The sequence below is a fragment of the Saccopteryx bilineata genome, chromosome 4 (assembly GCF_036850765.1).
Source record: "Saccopteryx bilineata isolate mSacBil1 chromosome 4, mSacBil1_pri_phased_curated, whole genome shotgun sequence".
Taxonomy (NCBI): domain Eukaryota; kingdom Metazoa; phylum Chordata; class Mammalia; order Chiroptera; family Emballonuridae; genus Saccopteryx; species Saccopteryx bilineata.
The window spans coordinates 88,703,259-88,724,863 of NC_089493.1; the positions used below are offsets into that span (position 1 = coordinate 88,703,259).

Genomic DNA, 21,605 nt, shown 5'->3' on the forward strand with positions numbered 1-21,605 from the left:
GTCACTCGGTCTGCTGTAGCTCCCCAGACAAGGCACATATGGGAAAACAATCAATGAACAACTAAGGTGCCACAATGAAGAATTGATGCTTCTCATCTCTCTCCCTTTCTGTCTGTCCCTATCTGTCCCTCTTTCTGTCTGTCTCTGTCTCTATCACCCACACAAAAAAATCTCTAGCCCCTTAACAAGGTTGCCTCAGAGTGACTTCTTCCCCCACCCCCTTTCCTGTCATCTAGATTGAATTATATTTTGTTCAGCTTTTGGGAGTATAATTGACTGACATATGGTACACCATGATGATTTGATATACGTACACATTGTGAAAGGATTCTCCCCAAAGTGTTAATTAACACATCCATCATCTTACATGTTTATCTTTTTTGTGTGTGTGAGAACACTTAAATTCTAATCTGTTAGCAAATTTCAATTATGCAATACAATGTTATCAACTATAGTCACTGTGTTACACATTAGATCCTCAGAGCTTATTTCTCCTATAACTGAAAGTTATACCCTTTCACCAACCTCTGTTTTCCCTGCCATTCCCACAGGCCCTGGCAACCACTTCCTATTCTGTTTCTGAGTTGAACTTTCTTTTTTTTTTTTAGATTACACATATAAGTGACACTATGCAGTATTTGTCTTCTCTGTCTGACTTGTATCTTTTTTTTATTTTTTATTTTTTCGAAGTTAGAAGAAGGGAGGCAGTCAGACAGACTCCCACATGCGCCCAACTGGGATCCACCCAGTATGCCCACCAGGGGCAATACTCTGCCCATCTAAGGTGTTGCTTCGTTGTGGCCAGAGCCATTCTAGAGCCTGAGGTGGAGGCTGTGGAGCCATCCTCAGCACCCAGGCCAACTTTGCTCAAATGGAGGCTTGGCTGCAGGAGGGGAAGAGAGAGAGAGGGAGGAGAGAGGGAAGGGTGGAGAAGCATGTGGGCACTTCTCCTGTGTGCCCTGACTGGTAACCAAACCCAGGACTTCCACATGCCTGGCCGACACTCTACCACTGAGCCAACTAGCCAGGGCCTGTCTGATTTATTTCTAATCTGACTTCTTAATACTTTCAAAAGGCCATTGCTATTAATAATGTTTGGGTGACAAAGCTGCTGTTATGAAAATAAGGGTGATTAAACCAAATCACCAGAAGATGGGACGAGTCATGTCTTCTCCTTACAATAAGAAATGAGCGTCTCTAATTGTGTAGCTCCACATGACGTCTCCAACATCTCTCCCTGTGGCCGATACTCAGGAAGTGTTTGTTACCTTGGAACATTTCAAGAGAGAGATCCTCTGTATGGATCTTATGAAATAAATGTTGTCCCGACATCTTCCTAAGAACTTGATCAAGTATTGGAGGCTCAAAGCTTTTTCTACTTTAGAACAATAAGAAAAACATAAAATTGCTCTTGCCCTTGGTTTGTCTGGGTCAATGCCTCCTCCAGTCTGGTTCAATTTTGCTGTTTTTAAGAGTCAGTAAATGCCACCTTTCCTATGCTTAATTTCAGTATTCGACCAAACATCTTCCTGGGAGTCGCTGAGGGCTCCGCGCAGTACAAGAAGTGGTACTTCGAGCTCATTATCGACCAAGTGGACCCCTTCCTCACAGCAGAGCCCACACACCTGCGCGTGGGCTGGGCCTCGTCCTCGGGCTACGCTCCATACCCCGGAGGCGGAGAAGGATGGGGAGGCAACGGCGTTGGTGATGACCTGTACTCCTATGGCTTTGATGGACTTCACCTGTGGTCAGGTGAGCACCTTGCCAATGCTTTGTCCCTTTATCTCTTACTGGGGGTGACTGAGGCTTGGATTGTTTAAGGTGACATGGACACTTCCTCTATAAATGATGCAGATTCGAGTGTAAACTAATTCAACGGTTAGGTGCAAAGTGCATCAGCTCTAAAATGAGACGACCCTGCTATTAAGCCATGACTCTGGCACTTCCAGCTGCATGACCTGTGCAGTTCACTCCGCTTCCTCCGCTCGGGGTCTGGGTCTGCGCATCCTGCCTGCAGAGCATTTCAGTCATTCGGGCAAATGGGGACAGGAAAACACTCAGCGTTTATTTACAGGGCAGTGAGCTGCTACATACCTTTTGTCCGTGTTTGTCTCTTGTTTTATGCTTACAGTGACCGCTTAAGGTAGATAATACTGACTCTGTGTAAAAACTGAGGCACAGAACTACTTAAATTTTTCACAGGTACCCTGGGAAAGACACAGATCTGTGTGCAAGTCCATGATCCTGTCAGGGCAACATGTTGCTTCATGATGCACTTTAGGAAATGGCTGGATCTGTACCTGACACATAGTAGATGCTAATCTTTTAAAAAGAATCCAAAGCCTCCTTTTTTAGAATAAACATTATTTTCCCCAAGCATTTCCGTGAGGAGTTGGCTTCTGCTGGGGTGAAAATGCCAAAACGCTCATGCTTTCCTCCAGGCACAGGAGCCTGCTCTGCTGTGCCCACACGGGTCTTCTCTGTGTCTTTTGCAAAACTGCAGCTGCGTCCCGTGCAGAAGGCCTTTACATATAGCACTGTGCTGTGTGCTCTTACGTAAGGAACATGACACGCGTTCTACCTTAAATACAGTGTGAGGGGCAAGTTTGTCTTTAAACAACAAACTTGTCTTGTGTGTGTGTGTGTGTGTGTGTGTGTGTGTGTGTGTGTGTGTGTGTAACTGGGAACTCATCACATTTTCCTTCTTCCCTTAGCTCTCAGGCTAACACCGCTTGCTCGGGTCGTGATGACCTGCTTCTTGCAGTCACCCAATGTGGTTTGGGTGTGTTTGCTGTTTTAAATTAATTGTGAACATTTTTAAACTTTTAAGAATGGTATAAACTTATTTATATTTTTATTTGTCCTGGGTTATTTTGGGGAAGAAAGAGAAAGTCCCTACTCTGTCCATGTTCTGTTTGTCGGAGGGGCAGTGTGGTACAGACGGAGCAGAGGCTGAACGGCAGGGTGATGGGTTAGAGCGAGCAGAAATCTTGTTCTCTCATCCTCCCACCTGACCTTCCCCAGTTCCGCCTTCATGGGGGGGAGGAGTGCATCTTCCCTTCCTGTCCTCAGAGCGCCGTCTAGAGCCACCACGTGACTGGCTGTACGGCAGTAGAGTTTGGCTTGTCATCAGATGTCACGAAGTTCTCAGAAGGTTGTCTCCAGAGCAGTGGTTCGAGAGGAAAGTCATTGTGCTCGCACACATCCACCACTCCTGAGTTTGGTAGAATTGAATCTGTAAAGGAATGAAAGGGGTGGACTTGAGAAAATGATCACTCCACTGCCTGCTGACGGCTGCTTCCCTCCCACATCTCATTACCGCAGTTCGAGAGCACTTTCTGGATCCCAGTCTCCGCCTGCAGAGAACTCTGCATGGGGATTGGTTAAGGAGCTAGGAAACACCTACACCTTTCAAGTAAGCAAATTGGACCCTTGTTTCAAAGAGAAGCTAACTAACCATCTTCAAAGAAAAAGAATTATTCGGTCTTTTCCAGACTTGACAGCACGGCGTAGGACACTTAGTATCATATCCCTGTGTAAAATCTGCAGCGTGAATCCATCAGCTGTCAGGGGGCAGAGAACGCACTCATTGTCTGTCCAGAAAGGGCTGCTCTCGGTGCTTTCAGGACCTGAACATCATCTAATTTGTATTGTTCCAGGAGTGCACGGTGCACAGAAGTGGCCAGTGCTCCCCTTGTCCCTGTGCCCACTCCAGTTACCACCAGCAGTGCCTCTGATGAGTGGCGATAGGGAAAGGAGGCTGGGGACGCAGCTTTTCAGAAGCTGATGGCAGCTTTCTGAACATGACCCATACTTAGTAATAAAGGTGCATTTCAGGGACTTTCCCCCTCAGTCTTCAGTGCCTGATGAGATGTGGGGAAACTAGTGTCTATAAAATTTATAATTTTCATGCTCACTAAAATACAAAGCTTCCTTGGGTCTGGGCATAATTTGAATTCTCCAATCAGCACACGGGGAACGTACATCTTGCAGAAGGCACTGCAGGTAAATATGTCAGCGTGTGCTCCAGCTGATGCAGCTGTTAATGACTCCCACCAGGACAGCAGTAAATTTCAGACTATCTGATAATAGGGTAATTGTCTGACTCTCCAACTTATCTGCTATAAAATGGAATGGAGGGCGGCTAGGGAGAGAGATTAGAAATAGGGTTGTGACAATTTTTTCTCCTTTTACTTGAGGAAAAAGAGAAAAATGCCCAGGTCCATTAACTTTATACTTATATGTGTGCATAAATTAAGCCACTGCCTTGGACCGGCCTTTAATGTGCTGATTAAAGCACAGTAGAGATGTTAGTCATTGGAAAGAATTGCAGTGCTTCTAATGCTTTGTCATTGGAAAAAGTCAAGAAGAAACAGCATGGTGTTGGAGTTATGCCCGGGTTAAAATCCCAGCTCCTCTACTTACTGGTTTTTTGACATTGAGCAAATTACTTAACCTTCCAGAGACTTGAGTTCCTCACCTACAATGAAGATGTGCTATATGGCTCTTAGAGAATCCAAGTGAGATAAGGGACATGAAATTCTTGACACACACTAGATGCCCAGTAAATATGACTTACCCTTCCCTCATTGTCAGTAAGGCCCCTGTACTGACAAAGACCAACTCTACAGTCCTGGGCACCTCACTTAATACCAAAAGAGTAACCCCATCCTAAGGGGATAAAAACCCAACGGGAAGGAAGTTTCGATGTGATGGCCTGGGAGTAGCAATGAGCTTGGCCTCTGAGTAGCAGGAGGGCTGCCTTCGTAGGTCTGTTTCACCACGGAAGCCTATGAATTCACTTGCAAGCAGCAGCTGTACACTGTCCCTTTCTCACCCTTTCCTGAATCCTGAGCCAGCTCAGCTGCTGTGATTTTCCTTTGGGGGGAATGGCTCTTTTCTTGTCATGGCCTCACTTCCCTCCCTTGGCATGGCCTCTGTGCAGCCTTTCAGATCTGCATTTGGAGGGAAATTTGGCTCAAAGCAAGCTGGAGTATGTTCCTGGCTAGGGAGCAGTGTCGCAGGAGGAAGTCACATTTACCTTTCCTTCCAACAACTTTTTCCCTTACAAATCAGAAGGAGCAGAGGACTCTACATTCCTGAGAGATAAGTGTTAACAAAAAGTGAATAAATGGAGTCGCATTATGCCTCCTGTTTTAGTATGACTTCTGACTCATCAAGATAATTTGTCTCTACAGCCAAATTTATATTAAGAGAGTCTTTACCTGTCTCCCTACTAAGACGAATCCCAGCATACGTGCTTGTCTGTTGAAACACACCCCACTGTGACTCAGACTTTCCAACCCCGGTGTTATGTGGACAGGGTCTGAAATATGTAGAACACCAGCATTTTTACGTATTTGTATCCCCTCGCTTTCCAAATGCCTAAGTATTTGTGTTTATGTTGTAATGCCAAGCTCTGCGGTGCCTGGGGCAATAGAAATGCTGAGCATCAGTATTTCCAGTTACCTACATTACTCATCGAAATAGACTAAATCGCAGTAATAAATCCTCGGGTTAATTTGAAGATGCGCAGCCAGTGATAAAGTGGCTTTTTTCCTTTATCTTAAAATGCTAGGTTAGGAATGGCCTTTCCCAGTATCCTGGGACTTTCAAGTGGGCCCAAGCCTATCAGGGTTTTCTTCACACTAGCAGAGGCCAGGGGACTTCCCAGCCTGTCTCAGTGGGTGGTCTCTAGGATTACTCAGCATTCCTAGTATCTTGAAAAGCAGTTGCGCCAACTTGGAAACACTGTCTGCAACAACTCTGCTTTCCCTTGCTGCAGCATTTTCTGCCCATTGTTCTAAAATGGGTTAAATACATTAAATATATTTGAAAGTGGCTCTTTTTGAGCACTGTGATTCAATAAAGTGACTTAATGAGTTTAACAACACAATACAGCGATTTTCAAATCACTTTCTGGACTCAGCCATCCATGCTACGATTTTCTAGATTGTTATTTCTTCCTGTTGTTACAAAAGATGTGATATTCCTACAAGGTTCTGGCAAGCTTATCCACTGTTAGCCTCGTAATTTAAGTAACAAAAACAATAATAATAGCATCTGTTTGGGGTAGAATGTGTCAGGCACTCTTTTAATCACGCTGAGTGGAATAATTTATTCAAAATTCACAATAACCCCTTGACATTATTATTTTCATTTGACAGATGAGGAAATTGAGTCCGCAAAGGTAAGTGACTTGTCCAAGGTTGCACAGTTAGTAAGTGACAGAACCAAGACTCAAGCCCAGGGAATCTGGTTCTTAACAGATACGTACCACTGACTCGAGTGGTGTATAGCACATTCATTTCATCAAAAGCAAAGGAATAATAGTCATGCCTTACAAACAGTTCTTGACAGCATAATGTGGGCATCACTGTACCCATTTTATAGATGTAGAAGCTGATTTTTGTTAGTAAAAGTCATCGTTCCAGGTTCATGTGGCAGGTAAGACTGGAGATTTGAACTCAGACCCAGGTTGCGTGTCTCTAAGGGCACTCCCCAGCCCACCCCATGCCACCTCATGGCAGGGCAATTGGAAGGACAAGTATCTTGTTTAAATGAGGGATACAGGACCCTTTCAAGTCATTTGGAGCCTTGAAAGCCCTCACCAGGGTAGCAATTGCTTCCTCTAGATGAGAACAGATATATAAAACAGTGTACAAAAGCAATTTCATAATTCCATCATTTTCTCGTTTCAAAATCTTCACACTACTCACATTTCAAAACTAGGTCTGCTTTATCAGATGATCTTTTATATCATGAATATTCTCTGAAATGGACATTTTTATTCAAATAGACTTCCCATTACATTGTTGTAAATACTTGCTAAATGCATACTTCCTATCCAGTGAATAGTAGCAGTCTCTCTTAATTTCTAGATAATATTAGTCCCAACTCTGTATTCTCTACTGTATATGTCTTTTTTTAATTTATTTAGAAAATTTAATTTAATGGGGTGACATTGATCAATAAGAGTACATAGGTTTCAGGTAAACATCTAAACAGTGACTATATGTTTTAAAAATAGGCTAGACCCGTGGTCAGCAAACTCATTAGTCAACACAGGCAAATATCAACAGTACAACGATTGAAATTTCTTTTGAGAGCCAAATTTTTAAAAGTTCAATCACATAGATAGGTACATTCCTTATCGAGGTAGCGCCCACACATGGTATTTTGTGGAAGAGCCGCACTCAAGGGGCCAAAAGAGCTGCATGTGGCTCGCAAGCTGCAGTTTGCTGACCGCTGGGCTAGACTATGGCTTCAATTTGCCTGTAGATGATCTTAGAGCATGATCCAACAGCAACTTCTCCTTGGCACCCTGTCTCTTAGAATAAAGAGGTAAGAAGCAGGCAGTTTACAACAAGGGCACAATTGCTCATCCTGGTTGTTGTTTTCAACCAAGAAAGTAAGCCAGGCAGGAGAGATTCTCCTAGCCACTGTTCCTCAGGAAGTCACGGGCAACTGTGGTACATTGAAGGCTGAATAAAGCTTGAACTCGGCCCCTGAAGGCATCACAGCACTGCCGAGATGACGATCCCCCGTTAAGGCTATTCTTCATCTTGCCTGCTAAGGCTCAGAGTGGCACAGAAGGCAAGAGTGTAATCTGAGAGTGTGGGAAGAAGGGACCTGGAGTCACAATTTAGCACAGTTTTATCCTAGTGGATATGATCTCCAAAAGATAAAGGTCCTTCTCATTTGCATTTTTATCCAGTAAGGATCGAGACGCTTTTAAAGGGAGTTGTCCAACCTAGCATTTCTTTCAGTTTCCTGTTTTCCAAAATTTACAGGAATCTCTTGGGATTTTTTCAGATGACCACAGTGATATATTTGAGAAGTTAAACTGATTGACAAAGAAACAACTGAAGCAGAAACATTGATTTTTTTAATGGAAAAGTAGGAAGTCATAAAAGCATGAGACAATATAGCAAAGTTTGCTAAGATTTAATCTCATAGATTCTTTCCATGACAGACTTGAATATGATAAGGAAGAAAGCATTCTGGGATCTGGGATATCTAAACTCCATAAAAGGAGCGAAGAGTACTCAATCTTTTCAAACGGAGAAATTGGAAGCACTCTTCAAGTTTGGCTTTGATTTGCTCTGTTTTGAATAATTCTTACTGCAGGACCTACAATGAGGAAGTAGCTTCTCATTCTCAGTCATGAAACAAGGTGTAGAACTACAGAAAGAGTCTGAGGTCATCCAGGCTAATTGTCCAGTATGTACTGAATTTAAGTGTTGTTGCAGGACAGGGGGACCAGGCTCTAGGTTCCGACCCAGCTATACCCCCTACCACATCTGATCAAGCCCTCATTGATGCGCATACCTCAGCCTCACCAATCTCTAGCCATTCTACAGATGCAGCAGTTCTTCAAATAACATCATTTTGTTCAACTTCATTTTGTCATAATATTGATAAAGGAAAAAATTTATTCTCAGCCAGGGCCACTGGCTGTGTGGAGTTTGCATGTTCTCATCTCTGTGTGGGTTTCTCCAGGTCCTCCAGCTTCCCTCCACATCCCAAAGACTGGAATAAGGGAGATGACTTCTAGAGGTAGTGGATATCAAATAGGCATGGCAGCATGGGACCACTCACTTGAATAATGAAAGATTCACTGGATAAGTGAGGTAAATTTCACCACAGGCTAATTGATATAAATAAATAAGAGTTAAGCCTGACCAGTGGTGGTGCAGTGGATAGAGCATCTATCTACCTGGGACGCTGAGGACCCAGGTTCAAAATTTCAAGGTCACCAGCTTGAGTGCATGCCACCAGCCTGAGCATGGGATCATAGACATGATCCCATTATTGCTGGCTTGAAGTCCAAGGTAACTAACTGGCTGGGCTGGAGCCTCCCAGTCAAGTCACACATGAGAAACAATCAATGAACAACTAAAGTGCCGCAACTATGAGTTGATGCTTCTCAGCTCTCTCCCACCCTCTCTGTCTGTCTCTCTCTCTTTCTCTCTCTTTAAAAGAAATAAGTAAGACCCTGGCAGTTTGACTCAGTGGATAGAGCATTGGTCCAGCATGCAGATATCCAGGTTTGATCCCCAGTCAGGACTCACAGGAGAAGCAACCATCTGCTTCTCCCCCACCCTCTCTTGCTACTCTCTCTCTTCTCCTCTCACAACTAGTGGTTCCACTGGTTCAAGTGTTGGCTTCAGGCACTGAGGATAGCTCAGCTGATTTGAGCATCAGCCCCAAATAGGGGTTGCTGGGTAGATCCTAGTTGGGGAGCATGCAGGAAGTCTGTCTAGCTCCCCTCTTCTCACTTAAAAATTAATTAATTACATAAGTAAGTGAACAAGAGATAAGTTCCTATAGCATGTTTCTGGCCACAAAACCATTACCAATCTTCTAAATAAACACTTCTAAAATATTAAATATTGAAATAAATGTGAGCTATACATACATTTTAAAAAGATTAATAAAAACAAGTAAGATTATGATTTTTCCAACCCATTGATGCCATTTCAGAGTCACAGGTTGCCAGAGATTATCCTGGCAGCTCAGAGCACAGATGGGGCCCATCCTGGACATACGCCCTTCCATCTAAGGCCACTCACACCCACATTTACTCAGACTGGGACAATTTAGACATGCGCATTCAGTAAAATTGGTTTTCTTATATGTCATTTCACTTCAAGTTGCAGTTTCCAAGAACCTATTCACCATGTTAAGTAAGGACTAACTGTATGTCAGAACACTCCTTTTATAAAGTCATCTATTCTGTCTAGAATGCTCTTTTCCTTCTCATTTATCTAGTGAACCTTCCATTCTTCACGTCAACTTGATACCCTCTACCTCTAGAAGCCATCTCTTTTATTCCAATACTTATACTGAACTGGAAGTCTTTATTTGAATGTTTATCTCCCACTAGACTATGGGTTTCTTAAAGGCAGGAACTGGGTCTTCTGTCTTTGATCCCTAACCCCAAGCACAGAATTTGGCCTCCTTCCTGTTTGTGGAAGGTAGGGGGTATGTATATACAAAATGGCTTTGTCAATCACTCAAAATAACCAGAAGGGGGCACCTAATTTTTATTTTTATTAAGGAAAGAGTAGTTTTTATACTATTTTTAAACCCACTACTTAATTTAGAATCTATTACTAGAAGACCAGTAACCGCTAATAAACAGGAATCACAATAAAACATTCAGTAATCAAGAGTTTAAATAGTTCTAAACTAAGGATGGAAATATTACATAGCATAGATATATGTATAACATTTATAAACAATTAATATACATATCATAAAGGGATTTTTAAAGATTAGCTTTTATGATATATTATAAAGCTGTTAAAATTCAGTTTCTAATGACTGTTTCATTATAAATAAAATGTTTATAATCTGATAAGTAATTAAAACAAGTTAGTAAGCCTACAATATCCCATTTGGGGTGAAAAGTACATATGTGAAAGAGTAGAGGCCTTTTTTATTGAACATTTTTTCCTCATTTATACTTTTATATATATATATATACACACATACATATATATATATGATAAACCTCTGTAATGAGCATATATTACCGCTATAATCTAGAAACAAGATACATTTCATAAATTTTTCTGCCTGAATCCTCATTTTAATACCTAACTTCGGCCGCTTCGTTGTAGTCTTCCCAACAGAACTATCAACCTGTTGGGAGATGGAGGGAGTGGTTATGATAATTCACTATTAGAGCTTTCAGAATGGGATGGTGTGACAGAAGCAAGAGGTGATTTCTCACTAGGTTAGGTCAGGAAATGACAAATTGTCCTATGATAAATATATGCAACAACAAAAGAAGTCACCAGTACAGACTGTAAGTGACAATGTTTTTCTGACTATCTGAGGTAGTAAAATTCTTTAAAAGAATTGAGCAAATTCTGCTGCACGGTGTAATGGCTATATGGCTGTGCTGGTCTTGACTTTGACGGCTCCTGCAACCAGTGCTGAAGGGGCCATATCTATCTCTGTGAGGGCTTTCAAGGCTCCTGACGATGTGGAAGAGACCTTCACCCATACTTAAGGTATTTATCTTTCCGATCGCTCTTTGATAAGATGGCATGGGGGTGAGAGTAGGAGAGGTCTTGAAGTCACAGAGGAATGAGTTCAAAGCCCAAGTATTTACCTGCTATCCGGACCTGTGATTTTACTTGAAACTCTGCTTCTACATCTGTAAAATGGACATAGTGATGCTGTCAGGAATTGTTTGTAAGGTATCATTATAATTTCTACACTTCTGGTGAAACGAATGACTGATGTGCCATATACCACTCAAGAGGCAGTAGTGTGTAGCAGTTAAGGGCCATGTCTAGAACCAAACTCCCTGGGCTTGGGTCTTAGTTCTATCTCTTACTAACTGTATGACCTTGGGCAAGTCACTTATATTCCGAGACTCAAGTTCCCTCGTCTGTCAGATGAAACTAATAATGTTGTGGGGTTGTTGTGAGTTTTGTATAAATTATTTCATGTAGAGTGTTTAGAAGAGTACCCGACACATTATAACCCATGATAAATGCTATTATCATTCCTTTTGTTTCTGCAACTCCAGAAATGAATTACTGGGATGACAAAACAGTGGATAAGCTTGCCAGAACAGCAAAGGCAGTTTATATCCGTTATCTCAGACACCAGGCCAGAATGTGAGCACACACCGAGCAGGTTGAGTTCTTGTTTGTTCTCATTTCTGACAGCTTGAGAATTTCCTCTGAGACTTGTGTAGTCTCGGGCTGCCCACTCACCAGTTTAGAAAGTCACTTCTCCTTGCTCATCTCACACTGTTTCAGAGGTCCAGGTTGCATCTCAAATGCAATAGCATGTCAAGACCTCCTGTGTTGCCATCATGCCGCTCACCTCCTGCAGGTGGCCTGGGAGCATTTTCTGTAGAGTCCCACACACCTTTTTCTTGTTCTTTGCTCTCCAGGCCGCATTCCCAGAACCGTGGCCTCCATCAACCAGCACCTTCTGAAGTCGGACGACGTGGTAAGCTGTTGCCTGGATCTTGGAGTGCCCAGCATCTCTTTCCGCATCAATGGGCAGCCGGTGCAGGGCATGTTTGAGAACTTCAACACGGATGGGCTCTTCTTCCCTGTGGTGAGCTTTTCAGCAGGTGTCAAGTAAGTTCTGGCCCTGATCTCATTGAGAGTAGCTGTTACCCCACCTCCCACCACTCCTATGAGCTGGGGAGCATGGTGATCTCCCTCAAGGCTTCCGCACCATAAGCCAGAGTCCCCCGGGGGAAGGCGGAACAATGATACCAAGCCGTTCACTCCATTAATATTTGTTGAGTACATACCTCCTGCCAGGGATTATAGAATGTCCTCAGATAAATAGTAAGATGAATAAGATAAATACAGTGTAGAAAATTGCTTCACTAAGTATAAAAAGCATCACATGCTCATTATAAAAAATTTGAAAGACACAATTATAAATAAGATGATAAATATCACCCATGATGCTATCATTTAACTATAATCTCTGTTAATATTTTGCTATATTTTCTTTAAGTACTTTCTTCTACAAATATATGTATATGTTTTTTAATTAACATCTCACTAAATATGAAATTTTATGTCTTGATTATTTTTCATTCAAGAATAATTAATGACCCGGCCAGGGCACATACAGCAACAGTTCATTGTTCCTGACTCTTTCTCTTGCTATCTTTCTCTCTCTTTCTCTCTCTCTCCCCTTCCTCTCTCACTAAAATCAATAAGTCTAGTGTGGATGAATCAACATTAAAAAAAAAGAGAATAACTAATGAGCCTTTTCCTGAGTTAGTAAGTATCCTCCTTCAAATGATTTATTTATATGGCCATATAATGTTTTTTAATTTGGCTATCCTATAATACAGCCATTACTTTGTTGTTAAACTTTCATGCTGATTCCATTTGTTTTAAATTATTATGCACATCCTTGAGCATAACTTTGTTTGCACTTCTGTTTAGTTCCTCATACAAATAGATCAAAAGGTATGAGCTTTTTGAAGTCCAAGTCTATAATTACATGGCCAAATAGATTTTCAGACAAATTGTTTGAGCCTGACCTGTAGTGGTGCGGTGGATAAAGTGTCGACCTGGAATGCTGAGGTCTCCGGTTCAAAACCCTGGGCTTGCCCGGTCAAGGCACATATGAGAGTTGATGCTTCCTGCTCTTCCCCCACCTTCTCTGTCTCTCTCTCTCCTCTCTAAAATGAATAAATTCTTTAAAAAAAAAAAAAGGCTGTTTAAACTGTTCAGAATTTATTATCAATAATATCAAAATCTAAAAGGCTCTGAGAAACATATATTTTTTAATTTGTTTCACCAAAAAATCTGACCTGAACTCATTTTGTGTCAAAACTCCATCAACAAAAATGAGGTTGTTTTTAGTCTTTCATTTATTCCACATCTTGTGAATATTTACATGTTTAACTGTAGAAATATTAGTATGTCTGATTATGGGGTATAGCCCCCCACCTGGCTGGAGGATATTTTTATGTATATTATATGTGCCTTCTCTTGAAAAAAAATTAAAGGATTCTAAAGTCTAAAACACTACACCAAAATTTCAGATAAAAAAATTAGGTCTATAGTATCATTTAAAACAACATATGGGAATACCTATATGTTTGGATACTCTTAAACTTTTCCTGTTGGTTATTTTTCATCTTTGCTAATTGAAGAAAAGTATCTTAAAGTCTTAATTTTCTATTTGATTATTGATGTGGTTAAGCTTTTTTATGCTTATTGTTTTTTGTTTTTTTTTCCAAAGCTGGAAACGGGGAGAGACAGTCAGACAGACTCCCGCATGTGCCTGACCGGGATCCACCCAGCACGCCCACCAGGGGCGACGCTTTGCCCACCAGGGGGCGATGCTCTGCCCCTCCGGGGTGTCGCTCTGCCGTGACCAGAGCCACTCTAGCACCTGGGGCAGAGGCCAAGGAGCCATCCCCAGCGCCCGGGCCATCTTTGCTCCAATGGAGCCTTGGCTGTGGGAGGGGAAGAGAGAGACAGAGAGGAAGGAGGGGGGGGTGGAAAAGCAAATGGGCGCTTCTCCTATGTGTCCTGGCTGGGAATTGCACCCAGGTCCCCGCGCGCCAGGCCGACGCTCCACCGCTGAGCCAACTGGCCAGGGCTATGCTTATTGTTTTTATGTATTATTTTAACCCAATATCTTTGTTAACTTTGTTTTCTGGTATTAATTTTTTTGTGCAAGTTTTTTTTATATTAAGGCTGTTAAATTGTCTAATTGTTTTCAAATATTTTTCTCAGTTTTTATTTACTTTTAGACACTTAATTTTTCTATATATTTTTAACCCCTTTTACAAAAGTAATGTAAATCAAAGAAAATAGCAAGAATCCCTAATTGTACCACCCAGAGATAATCATATTATCTTTTTATTTGTAAAGCTCAATATCTTTACATTACATTGTTCTTGGATAGTGCATTCTGATTTTCTGCATACTTTTGCTAACTATTGTGTTCATGGTTCTGCTTCCATTGTACCATTTGGACACTATATTAATTACTTTAGTCTAAAAACACATTTTAACATTTGAGAGGCAGGATTCCATTGTAACTCTTTTTTCCCCAAAATTTCTTAGCCTTTCTTTCTCCCAGCCTTGTAAGGAGATCACAACCAATTAAGTGGGAAATGAGAGTACAGTGAGGGTGACTCTGGTTTTCATGGAAACCTTTGGAAGGGGCCATGTGAGGAGGAGAGTTGTGGAGAGCAGAGCTAGAGCTGGGGCCACAAAAATATCATCTCAGAACTCCAAGTACCCAAGTGATGGGATTTCCAAAGTGACACCACTGTAATAGGTCTCAGCGCCTCCTGGAGATTGATGAGCCAAGGCATGTTCACACATTTTCTCATGAATGATAAAAATTCTGTTCTATTTCAATTCAATGAACTAGGAATAAATAATTACCCTTTGGAAATGATATTCAACCTTTAGAATTTGACACAGATACACAGATATGCACATACACAGTAATGTATGTTTGCAAGCATACTGAGTGACACAGTATATGTACACACCCACAAACCCACACATGCATATTTATAAGCATACTCATGTGGGTGGATATAATATATTGAAGTGAAACATTGTCATTGCTGGTGATTCTTTTAAGAAGTGGAGAACCACTATAGTAAAACTCTACTAGGTTTGTAAACTTAGTCACATATTCCAGCCAGAGAATCATACATTAGCCCCAAAGACTGTATTCTAAAAAGATGAGTTCTTTACCTGTGTCTCTCTGTGTGGATCATATTTCCATGAGAATTTTACCCATTCTCCATCTGTAAGTGTGGTGTGACCTAGCATTCCTCACTGGTATCCATTCGGAGCATGTAGGAAACAAAGAGGGACATTATTGAAAGACAAGGGCACTATAAGCACAAGGAAACTGATTAGACAAAGACCCTCTGGCAGTTGGGAGGAAATCAGTGTAAGCCCACACCTCCCACACTCCATTCCCCAAGAATGAAGAAAATGAATAGAAACCTAAATACAATTTACCAGCACCGGTTGACTCAGTGCCTTCTTCTGGAGAAACTGCTCGCTCTGAGCAGTGAGTTCCCAGGACCACATTTGTCTGGGTCATTAATGGTCTTGGTCACCCAGCACCAGTGCCTCTCCCTTCTTTGTTTTCACCATGTCCAACTCACTGGGCTTTACTTCTCATCTGAGAGAAGTACTTTGCTATAAGCCAAATCTCTCCAGAGGGGTCTTTGCCAGTCTACTGACAAATGGACTCTCCCAAGTGTTCTGTGTTTGGAGAATAGTACATCCAGTCTTGCATGTTGCATAATGATTTTTAATCATCAACTCATCCATCTAATCTCCTTCAGAGCTATGATAATATAGGAATTTTGAGTGTGTGATATTTTTTGTTTGTCTTTATTTTGGTGGGAATTTTAAAATTTTTTTCTCTTGGCAAAGAACTGCAGCTAAGCAGGTGAAGAAATAGGTGTCTGATGGATATCCACTGTAGAAGGCCTGTCTAGCATCTTGTTCTCGGAGAGCAGATCATGCGGCCTTCCCAGTGCACAGGTGAAAGAGAAGCAAAGTCCCCAAAGGAGGAAAAGTGAGACGTCTCACCCACTGATAAGGCACAACGGCTGTGAGAAACTGAACACCCAAATGTGTTGGCCTGAAAATTTAACACCTTAGATATGAGAGCTTCTTGCTTATTGCAACTGAACAAGCTAAAGAACAATACCGGAGTCTTGATGTCTCCCAAGCCTTCTTTCTGTCAAGAAAATATCACCTCTGCAATACTCCTCTCTTTGGTTCTCAGAATATGATATGATCTGAGGAAAGATGGGATCAGTTGGCCTGAATACTTGGGAAATACATTGTGCTGAAGTGTGTCAAGTCCATCACACAGGGCCACTGGTCAGGGTCAGTGCTGGTCCTGTTGGTGTATTTTCACTTACAAGCAAAAGGGATTGATGTACTAATACTAATTTTTACATCACTAGTAAAATATGATTTGGTATTGAAACCCAGCAGTTCCCCTCTCTACTGCTTTAGTTTAGTTGTGAAAAGGGCTAGAAAGAGAAACCAGGATCTTAATCCCAAGATAAAGTATCTTTTTTTTTTTTTTTTTTGACAGAGACAGAGTCAGTGAGAGGGGCAGATAGGGATAGACAGAAAGGGAGAGAGATGAGAAGCATCAATTCTTTGTTACGGCGCCTTAGTTGTTCATTGATTGCTTTCTCATATGTGCCTTGACTGGGGGGCTATAGCAGAGTGAGTGACCCCCTGCTCAAGCCAGCGACCTTGGGCTTCAAGCCAGCGACCTTTGAGGTCAAGCTAGTAACTATGGGGTCACGTCTAGGATGCCATGGTCAAGCCAGCGACCTTGAGGTTTCCAACCTGGGTCCTCCACGTCCCAGTCCGATGCTCTGTCCACTGCACCACAGCCTGATCAGGCTAAAGTATCTTATTGAAAATAAATATATTTAATAATAAAATTAAAAAGAAATTATTTTTGCTCAATATAGTAGAATATTTGCCTGCTATATAGTGTCTCTCCCAATAAGGTGCAAGGTTATGCCAGTTGAGAGAAAGATTTTTCTTTTATCATAGAATTATTTAGAAATTTCTTCACTTTTAACTTCTGTATAGCTTCTAAACCAGATGTCTCATTTTGTCCTCTTTAGTGGTCTTCACTGAGGTTGTAGTCTTGTCTGGGTGACCCCCACATTATTTTATAATTACAAACTATGTTGCTAATAATACCTGATTAGGATGTCCCTGCCGGCAGTCATTGAAGAGCAAAAATCTTTTCCAATTAAATTTCCCCACAGTGAAGTCAAAAGTAGCATGAGTAATTACTAATGAAATCCACAAATCAATGTGTACTCTCTTTGAACTATTATGAGTATGCCTTCTGAGTTTTCTTCTCAGTGTGATTGATGGCTGATACGATTATTGTAGCAGGGCTTCAATGTAACAGCCCCATTAATTATAGAACAGAATTTGGGATGAAGCATGCATACCTTGGAGCCCACCCAAAAGGTTGTACTACTTAGATGCTCGAATGCTCTTATTAAAAGGTGGTCTCATGTTACAAAATGACATCATGAGATGAACCACCTGGACAGCATGACACAGAAACTGAGTATATAGTGAAATTCGGGCGCTACATTTTGTTTTGCAGAAAAATTGATGAGTTAGTTGCTGTAGCACAGCAATTTTCAACTGGTGTGCCGCGCGAATTTTTAAAACATGCATTACCTGACTGCTTAACCAGGGGCACTGACTTCTTTTGCCTTAGATTTTCAATTTTAAAAAAATGACAACAGCCAACACAACAATAGCCATCTGGAGTGAATGAATTAAAATTATACCTATCTTTTGTCAGATCAGCAAAAAATCTATTTTGTGTGTGTGCAGAATTTTAAAGTAATTAGTTTGTGTGTCGTGAGATAGATGAAAAGGGTTGAAAATCATTGCTGTAGTAGAATATATATATTATATCTATCGTTAAACTCCCCATAGGTTATTTTATCATCTTATATAACTCTTTACCAGCTCTTGCTAATTTATAAAAACAACAATATCCAAAGGTGTTGGTGTTTGCAGTTGCCGTTTGTTTTCCGTTGGTGTCTACCAGACTTGGCTAAAATTCAGGTAACCAGCAGCTTAGCTATTTCCAGCTTGCTGTGCTCAATGCTGTGGAAATTATTGCTGAGATAAATATACTTGGTGAAGAACATGATGAGCACTGGCTGGATTGCCTTGGACTTTCAGCAAACACTGGCCAGAAAGAAATATGAATGTGGGAACGTACATAACTCAGGTAGTCCTTTCATCTTAGAGATACGGACTAGAAATGCGATTATGAATCATGACTTATGAATTGAATTCAGGTCAGTAAAAGCTGGCTAATTCTTTATCCTTTTGTTTTTTGGGACACCATCCGAACTCTCTGGGAGGGACTCAGTAGCAGAGAAGAGTAATGAAACATTTAGTAACGAAGATTAAAGTGACTTCACATGTTTGCTAGTAAGCTGTGGATAAGGGAACCTAGTCCTTTGTGAGCACAGGAAAGCTTTGATTTATACTGTGTGTTTTTATTCATGGGTCAGTCTTTCAAATCTCTAACTTTGCAATAGGTATTCTTGTGTCGTCTGCAAACTGGCAAGCAAAAATGTACAGCTCTCAGAAGATGAAAATGCTAGTGAGGATTTTTCAATACAGTTTGTCTGTTTTCAAAAGCAGTCAAGTAAATAGAAAATTCCTCCATGCATCCTGAAACTTCAGTACTCCCAGGTGGCTGTTACTGAAGCTATTGCTCATTCTGAGGTGGAGGAATCTAAGGACACAATTGCTCACTGTAATCACTTTAGGAAGGAAAAAACCTTCTTTGAGAGCTGATGGAATGTCTGAGTGATTGGAAGGACCCCAGAAGATGATACAAGTGCTTTAGTGGAAGAGATTAAATTGATTTATGAATTCTATTAATGTAGAGAAAAATCCAAGGAGAAAAAAGAACTAATTTTAATTAAGAACTCTATTCTTAAATGATCTTTTTTCAAAGAAAGTTTAACCTTTTTTTGTAATGCTGGGAGATTCAATGGAACCTTGGATCAAGGAAGATACACCTAGAGAAGAGAGGCATTCTACTTGGAAACTCCTCATTTATGAATGAGGCAAAGGACTTTAGCGATAACCACTAAGTGCTAGCCAACAGATTTATTGAAAGGAGTAGACTAGGCAGGTGTAACTGTTGTTTCTCCTTTGACCCCTTCAAATCCATGCTCTAGACTTCTGGAGAAGTCCCTGGGCAGGTTCTGTAGCCCTATAACACCTTTTAAGAACAAGAACAATCATGTCAATTATTTAAAAGTTCCATGTATTTGAACATAAAAACTCCAGATTTGTACCCAGTTGATGTTTAAACCCTCCCCCACCTGGCCAACTATTTGAGGTCAGTCTCTTGTCCCTGTTGGTGTGGCCCCTTCCCGGTTAGCCAGCCCCTGACTCAAACCCTCTAGAGTTGAGCCCAGTGGAGCAGGGGACTTGGGGAAGGGCACATTCTATGAAGCTGACACAGCTGTCATGTGGCATCAGACCTTTGGGTGGCAGTTGTACAATAGCTGCCTCTTTCTCTTCTGAGCCCTTCTGTAGTTTTCTTGAAGACCCTCGGGCAGGGAGCCTCTTGAGTGTAGATTCTTTGACATAAGCTTTGTCATTTGTGCTGGCTGGCTCCCTCTCAAGCTGACTCCAAACCTCCCTCTATATTTTTCTGGGCATCTCTACTCAGTCATTTGCCTTTCTGGAGATGGCTGACAGCAGGCGCATTTGTGGATTCTCTATCTAGTCTTCCAGAAGCATAGTCCTTGGCCCATCTTCTCTCTCCCTCTTTCCTATAAAGTGCCCCTCCCCACCATCACCAGGCAAATACATCTTCATGGGGCCAATCATGAAGCTTCTGGGTACTTCCTTGAAGCCCTCATCCTCCCACTTCGGGTGAGAGATGGCCCCTTTCTTCCTCCCTGACTGTTTTCCCCACATGAATTCTTTACTTTTCTTATCCCTGTGCAGGTGCACAGTGGGCTAAAGCTGATAGAACTGGGTTTGCAATATTTTGGGAGCTCCTTCATAATTTATCTAGCACCAAATTCAGGATGTGAAAAGAACTGTCATTCACTGAATTATCTGCCTTTGTGAGCTCTGCTGAAACTGAGACAGAGGGGTTACCATTTTTATATTCCCAAATAAAGTGGATTTCAGCCATTTCATTTCTTTCCTTTGATCGGTCCCTTCACACCTTTGTTTTATCTGTAGTTCTTCCCTTTGGCCTGGTCAGTCTGGATCTCCCTGAGAGAGTAAAGAGGAGGACCACTGATAGTGGCAGCGGTTTGTGGGAGCCCGAACCCCTCCTCGTGGGCAGTGAGGGAAGGAGCCACTGACACTGGACGTGCCTGGTACCAGCTGCTGTCTGGCCCCACCCGCAGGGGAGTCAGGGCTCCTTTCTGACGGGGGCTTTGGAAGCAACCCAGGACTGTTCTTTCTACCCACTGAAGCACAGCATCATGGCGTTTGAAGGCGAGGCTTCAGCACACAGTAAACACTGATTACTGGCAATGTTATTTTTTCATTTTACAGTTTGGGTGGCCATTACAGTACATAAGAATAAGATTTATCTTAAGTGTCACTCTCCTTTTAGTAACTGGACATACAAACAGAAAGCATTGTTCTCTTTAAGTGCTACATGGAGCTCCAACCTATCTTGGTCTGTCATCTGTCCAGAAGAAGACAACTGATGTTAACATGTAAGAGAAATTGTAAAACTAAACAGAACTGGAAAGAGAACTCATGAATAATTAAGTCCATCTAGCAGTCCTCATAGGATGTCCTCAGCTTGTTCTTGGGACCTGTTCACGGTGAGGAACACAATACATATGCTGTGCAGACTCCTAGTTCAGCTTCCTGCAGGAAGTATGCTCGATGAGGAGAGAAATGCAGAAAAATGTCCCACACTCATTCTTTGCTCAAAAAAGATCCAATTTTATCCCGTAGTTTCAACATGTCAGTAACACAATCTGTTATGCTGCAGTTGAATTGGGAAGTTCTCAACAAATGGTTTCAAGGCTTAGTCATTATTTCCTGAAGGTTCACTAAATTAGTAACATTGCAGGCTAATGACTCAATTTTGTTTTAATGTCATTGTTCATATTCTTAATATATGTGGATCATGCCCTATTGCATAACATTTAATGTAGGAACATTCACAAGGGATAATTGTGGTTCTAATTCTATATCACAGTTGTTGAGTACTTTAAAATGGGAGAGTGGGAGGTTTCATATTTCTATAATTAATTTTGAAACAGCACTTTTATAAAATGCTGTTTGGATAAAGAATTTCTGTTTGTATGGAAAGGAAAAAAACCTTAATAGCTTTCACTTGGGGAGATTTTTATTTTCCATTTTCATAATCAGTCTATTTCCATCGTCACGGTTACTCAGCTAACACAGACTCTGGCAGATCTGCCCTCCAGAATATTTCAGTTAAAGGAAGTGATGCCTACTGGAGAGTATTGCTGTGAGAGCTTTGCAGATCATAGTCCTTCTTCCATTTACCTCCTCTCGCTTCATGCTCGTGTC

General features: G+C 41.5%; 1 protein-coding gene across 1 annotated transcript in view; it reads left to right on the plus strand.

Moving 5' to 3' along the window:
• Positions 1-21,605, plus strand: part of RYR3 (ryanodine receptor 3) — a 626,037-nt gene that overhangs the window by 348,888 nt on the left and 255,544 nt on the right. The window contains exons 18-19 of the mRNA XM_066277226.1: positions 1,511-1,752; positions 11,921-12,113. Of these exons, the coding sequence (XP_066133323.1) occupies positions 1,511-1,752; positions 11,921-12,113 (435 nt within the window). The remainder of the gene's footprint in view (positions 1-1,510; positions 1,753-11,920; positions 12,114-21,605) is intronic.